At 50.9% G+C, this 6,608-nt stretch overlaps 1 protein-coding gene across 1 annotated transcript in view; it reads left to right on the top strand.

Moving 5' to 3' along the window:
* Positions 1-354: 354 nt before the first annotated feature.
* The window catches only part of TIGIT (T cell immunoreceptor with Ig and ITIM domains), a 23,256-nt gene continuing 17,002 nt past the window's right edge, over positions 355-6,608 (top strand). Inside the window, exons 1-2 of the mRNA XM_045286153.1 lie at positions 355-436; positions 3,232-3,561. Coding sequence (XP_045142088.1) covers positions 355-436; positions 3,232-3,561 — 412 coding nt within the window. The remainder of the gene's footprint in view (positions 437-3,231; positions 3,562-6,608) is intronic.

Raw genomic sequence — 6,608 nt, forward strand, 5'->3', positions numbered from 1 at the left:
AGAGGCCTCATTGGCTATGACCTAACTGACAGGCTAGACTCCACCCCTTCACTCTAGTTGACAGGAGATGATGTCACTGCCACAGGCTTCCAACCACAAGGTCAGCAGTTTGGATCTGCCAGCTGCTCTGAAGGAGAAACACGAGGCTTTATACACCCCCCCACCCCACCCCCCGCCCACAGTTACAGTCTTGGAAACACAGAGGGGTAGTCCTTCCTGTCCCATAGGGTCACTATGAGTTGGAATCCACTCCATGTCCATGAGCCAATGGCAGCCATGCTGCTCGTGGCATTTCTGAGACTGTACAGCTTTGAGAGAACAAATAACAAGAACCCCAGAGGCAGATAAATGTGAATGCTCCTTGTCTTCTACCCAGCAGGCGGCTTCACCAGAGAACGGACTTGTCACAGTCAACTTTCTGAGGCCAGAGACGAGGGTGAGTCATCCTGATTTCTCCAGAGCCTGACGCTGCCGGGCAGGCAAAGGAACTGAACAGAAAGAGGAAGGGCAAGAGGGAGAACCCCCAAAGAGAAGACAGGAGGGAAGAAGCAGAGAAGGAAAGATGGGTCCACAGTAGGACCCGGTGATGAGCTGGGAGCTCCAAATAAATGTCACTAATTCCTCCCCTCGCCCTCGCCAGACTCCTGGGGCCAACCCTCTCGCCCAGCTCTCCACTGTGCACAAGACAAAACGAACCCTTTCGCTCGCCTGCGATTCAGCTGAGCCACAGAGATGACACTAGAGCTCGGTCCAGGGGCACCAGACAGAAGCACTGTGATTCCAGGGGAGGGCTTTGTTCCGGGGATACTCGCTCTGTTTGTCGAAGACCTCGCTCTCGGCCATACCTTGCTTCCAACATCATGACTCTTGCTCACTGGCCCTGACTCATGAACGCAGTGTCTGACCTGCCAATGTCCCAACCTCACCCTCCCGTGGGGGGCCCCCTCCCCAGCAGGCTGAGGGCAGGGGTGGGGATGGGGCCCCAGGCACCTTTCTCCTTCAGCAGCTGAGCCATTGCACACAGGTCTTGATGCTCTTTAGACAACGGGCGATGAAACCCCAAGACATCACTTGAAAACGATCCAGTGTCTAATAGCAACTAAAGACCAGTGTCGGTCTCACCACACTTCTTTTCTTAGTTGTTTATTGTTAGTGTGTTTCCTGTGGCTCCCTGTTGGTGTCGTTGGTGTACTTGTGGCGAGCTGGGTCTTGGACGGTTTTTGCTGAACGTGGTTTTCCCAGGACCCCTTTCTTCAGGCTGAGTTGCACCCTCCCAGCGGCGGTTGGTCTGTTTCGCTGGCAGAAGAGGCCACAGCTGCTTCCTGCAGACCTTGTCGCAGCAGCATGCAGTGGTTTCTCCTCGTGATATGGGCCCAGGGCCTGAGGCAGGCGACTCTTCCCGCCTCAGGTAGGACCTCAAACTCTACCCTGGTCCTGGGGAAGGAGAGCTGGGGGCCTGGAAGGGGAGAACCCGGTGGGACCCGGCATGGAGAGCAGAAGGCTCTTGCAGGGAAGCAGGGAGGAAAGACTCCTTTCGTCTGTGCCCTCTGGCCAGAAAAGGGAATCGCTGAGAAGGAGGCAGGACTCTATGTGGCCTGCAGGCGATGGACGTGGCCCACCTTTGGGGTGGGGAGTGGCGCGGTGGTGGTGGTGGGGCACCTGACTGATTCACTCAGGGCAGAAGCAGGGAGAAGGGACGAGGGTCGAAGGAGGAAGACTTTTGTCCAACCTCCCCTTCTTCCTTCTGTCCTGGAGCATTGAAACTCAGGAATGGTCCAGGAAGACCCTCGGTGTCGTTTCGGTGGATGACAATGGTTTTCCTGGCTCATTCCAGACATTCGGCCATTAGAGCTGGCCCTCTTAAATTTACTTCCTTCTGCATTCCCAACTGGGAGCAAGTGTGTCTGACAGGAAGGAGACAGGCACCCTAAAATGGTGTCCATTTGACTTCATGTTGCTTTCTGACCACCACCTCCCACCCCCACAAAGGGCTGGGGGCTGTTCGGAGTGTACTGGCTGTGGTAAGGGCTGGTGAGGTGATTTCGTCTGAGAGAAACAGTTTTTTCCTAAAACGTCTTTCTAGTTGGGCTTTTTGATTTTGTTGAAAGTCGTTATTATTATTGTATTTTAGTTCCCCTAAGTGATAACCAATCAATTGCTGTTAGAGGCCATCCAGTTGATGTTTTTAAGTCAGGGAGCTCTTGTGATTGCGTGGAACCTCCCCGGAAGAGGGGGGTTTCTAGGCTGTCATCTTGGTGGGAGCAGGTCATCAGGTCTCTCTCCTGGGAGCCTCTGGTGGGCTCAAAGTTAGCAACTGCGGCTTAACTCTTGGGCCACCAAGGCTCCTTAAGTAACCCAAAGACTCAGATATTATTTCAAAGAATATGGTACCCAGAGAAGAACTTGACTGCTGAAGATACAAAAAAGCCACCAAACCCAAAACAAACCTCAAACTAGAAGAATCGGTGTTGGCTGATGAAGAGCTTACCGTATATACCCGAGTATGATCCAACCCGAATATCAGCGAGGCACCTAATTTTCCCACCAAGACGGCATTAAAGAATGTGCTAAAAAACTCGGCTTATACACGAGTATACTGTATATTTTAAATAGGGTGATCAAATATAAGCAGATGAAAATAACCCATGATCTGGCCGCTGAGTCATGTTTCAGCAGACTCTCCTAAGAGAGTGAAGTACTGCGTTCATAGAGTAATGAGCAGGGATCGAACACAGTGCTAAGCGTGCAATGCAGCTCAACTGCAAACCAAACTCACCGCCACGGAGTCTCTGTCCACTCGTAGCAACCCTATAGGAGAGGGTAGAACGGCCCCTCTGGGCCGTAGCTGAGACCATGATGTGGAAAAGGAGCTCCCTCTAGTTTGAGGTCTCCTAGGGAGGGGGGAGGCTTTGATGCCCCTTCAGTGGGGCGGGAGGAGAAAGACAAAAGCACACAGTGGAAGTAGAGGTGGTGGAAGGATGGGGGTGGGTTGGGGGGTGGTCTGGATCGGAGTAGAGGTGTTGGAGGGGAAAGAAGATTGGAAAGGGGTGCAGGGAGGAGCTGGGGGAGAGAAGAGCCTCTCTAAGTGGATTTCACTGGAAAGAGCCATTGTCCACACGAGGGAATGGCAGGAGGGACGGGAGAACCCATGGTTCGAAAACACACGAACCCAGTCCCCTCAAAGCCCCTGGCTGTGAGACTGATCGCTGCATGATTTCTCCTCCTCTCTAGGGGCCGTGGAAGGGAGAATAGTAACACCTGGAAACGTTTCTGCAGTGGAAAGTGGTTCGGTCACCTTACAATGTCACCTCTCACACACCGCGGCCGAAGTGACGCAGGTCAACTGGGCACGTCCGTACCAAACTCTGGCCATCCACCACAATGACTATGGGTGGTACATCACCCCAGACTTTAGGAAACAAGTGGTTCCGGGTCCCGGCCTGGGCCTCACGCTCCAGCGGCTGACCTGCAACGACACTGGGGAATACGCCTGCATCTATTATACCTTCCCCGATGGGATTTACCACGGGAGACTCTTCCTGGAGGTCCTAGGAAGCTCAGGTATTTCCTCTCAGTGTAGCGCATGCCCCCATGAAGCACTGTGTGGGTTTGAACCCTGGCGTCCATGTAAATCACGTGGGGGCTTTTAAATGGGACTGCTGCCCAGTCCCCAGGCAGACCAATGAAATCAGCGTCTCAGGTAGGTGCTGAGTCTGCTGTGCTTTCAAAGCATTCCACGTGGTTCTTACGTGCGGCCAGCTCGGAGAACCACGATCATCCAGGAAGGGAGACCTGATGGCATTGGGCTGCTAACCGAAAGTTTGGAAGAACAAAGCCCCCAGCCCATCCTCGGGGGACAGATGAGGCCACTTGCCCCCACAAAGACGGACAGTCTTGGGCATCCCAGAGAGCAAGTCTACTCTGTCCCACAGGCTTGGTGTGAGGCACAGTCGGCTCAGTGGCAGTGGGTTTGGTCTTTGGAGGAAGGAGTCCTGGCGGCATTGGGAGTTAAGCATTTGGGCGCTAACCTCAAGGTCAGCAGTTCAAACCCACCAACTGCACTGCAGGAGAAAGATGAAGTTGCTTCTCCCCTATGGTGCGGTTCTACTACTCTATTCCTCTAGGGTCCCTGGATATCGGCATGAACTCAACGGCAGTGGGTTTAATGGGTTCGGGGTCTTGGTTGCAAAGTGTGCTTGACTTATATTTCCTAGGACGATCAGGTAGGGAGGCCACTTGAGCAGCATTCTCATTGTTGGGGTTGATGGATGCCAATTCTAATGAGCCCATATGTGTACAAAGATTACCAGTAGCCACTGGGTCAGTCCCGGCCCTGGAAACTCGGGAGTCAGAGGAGAGGCAGCTCTGTAGGCTTTTCGACAGCTGGTTTGGGGAAGTAGAGATCACCAGGCCTTTCTTCGAGATGCTCCTGGGTAGACTTGAGTCTCCCATTTTGTGCTCAGCGGCTACACACTTTAACTAGCTGAACCCTTATTGCTGCTTAAAACAGAGCACGGTGCCTGCTAAGGGTAAATGCACACTGATTTCATCGACGTGTTATTTATTTATTCATTTATTTGTTTTTAAACATTTTATTCGGGGGCTCTTATAACTCTTATAACAATCCACACATCAATTGTATCAAGCACAGTTGTACATATGTTGCCATCATCATTTTCTAAACATTTATTTTCTATTTGAGACCTTAGTATCAGCTCCTCTTTTTTCTCTCTCTGCCCCCACTCCCACCCTCGTGACTCCTTGATAAATTATAAATTATTTTCATATCTTACACCGACTATTATCTCTCTTCACTCATGTTTCTGTGGGGGGGGTGGAGGGTAGGGGTGTTTGTGTCAATCATTGCGATTGGTTCCCCATTCCTCCCTTCCTCCCCACCCCCCACTTCCTATTCCCCTCCTGGTATCACTACTCCTATTTCTGTTCCTGAGGGGTTTATCTGACCAGGATTCCATGTGCCTAGTATGGATGCTCAGGTCTAGCCAGAACTGAAAGGCAGGATTGGGATCATGATAGTGGGGGGTGAGGAAGTCTCAAGGAATTAGAGGAATATTATGTGCTTCATCAGTGCTGTACTGTGCCCTGATTGACCCTTCTGTGAGAGGATGCCCTATTGTCTACAGATGGGTTTGGGGTCTCTGCTTCACCCCCCCTCATTCTCAACAATATGGTTTTTTTTGGGGGGGGGGGCATCTTCTGGTGCCTGTGACTGGATTCTGTTGACACGTCATGATCACACAGGTTGGTGTGCTTTTTCCATGTGGGCTTGTTACTTCTCTGCTAGATGGCCACTTGTTTAACTTCGAGCCTTTAAGACGCCAGATGCTATATTTTTTTATAGTCATGCACCATCAGGTTTCTTCACCACATTTGCTTATGCACCCATTTTGTCTTCAGGGATTGTATCAAGAGGGTGAGCATCACAGAATGCCAGGTTGTTAGAAGTGATGTGTTATTTAATAGATCATCTCCCTGAACACTCCGATCAATTCTTTAGGACGTGTAAAGTTTTATAACCAAGCGCTTGGAAACTCTGAGCCGAGGGCAGATTGATGCTGTGATTAGGTGTTGTTAAGCCCATTCTGATTCACGCACTCTTTTGGACACAGGAGAACTGCCAGTTTGGGCTCTCTGGAGTGTCATCTTTATAGGAGTAGATCACCAGGTCTTTTCTCCCTACAGAGTGGCTGCGGAGTTTGACGCTCCGTCCTTTCCATTATCCACCAGTAGTTAACCATTCCACCACCAGGGCTGAGGCCATCTCTTGGCTTTGCTGCTGGGTCTCAGGCAAGATGATTGAGCTTCTCTGTGCATTAGTTGGCTCCCCGTGGCGTGAGGGGAGTTGAAGCTTTTTACAAGCTGTAAACAAACAGAGGCTTAAATGATTCCATATAAGCAACTGCACATCAACACTGTGTGTAACACCGCAAGCACTCTTACCATTCCCACTGACTGCCAGATCGAAAGAGAAGTTGAGGCTTGGAGTGGTTCAGAGTGATTGAGCTGATTTTAACATAAGTGTTCTGGTGCCACTAAATGACACCCTTAGAATGGCTATTTACTGCCCTCGCTTTAGATGGAGATTAAGTTTTATGGGGAAATATATGGAAACCCATAGGATCTTCCTCGGGCTTCCTTGAAGCAATAAGGCTGGTTACCAGATACGGATTAAGTCCTGCCTTGGGCATTTGCGAGCTGTGTGAACCTGAGGAAGTTGCTCAGCCAATGTGACCTTCCGATTTATCTCTAGCGCTGGGAAATTCAATGAGGTAATGTATGTAAATGACTTAGCACCAAGTCTTAAAAACCCAAACCAAACCCACTGCCCTGGAGTCCATGTACAGCAACCATAGAAAGTGTTTCCAAGACTTGGGACAGACAGTCTCATCCATCTCCCCCTTGGAGGGGCTGATGAGTTTGCAGGACCAACTTGGCAGTTAGCAGCCCAGCGCCCAACCCACAGGCACCCCCCCACCCCCCACTCCCAAGTCTAGAGGCCAATTAATGTTAGAGATTCTTATTTTAAAACTGAGTATGCTCACATCCAGATCTGGGGAAAGGTGTGTGTGTGTGTGTGTGTGTGTGTG

This window comes from Echinops telfairi, unplaced genomic scaffold (genome assembly GCF_000313985.2).
Source record: "Echinops telfairi isolate 266 unplaced genomic scaffold, ASM31398v2 ScPeMD7_6;HRSCAF=24_0, whole genome shotgun sequence".
Classification (NCBI taxonomy): Eukaryota; Metazoa; Chordata; class Mammalia; order Afrosoricida; family Tenrecidae; genus Echinops; species Echinops telfairi.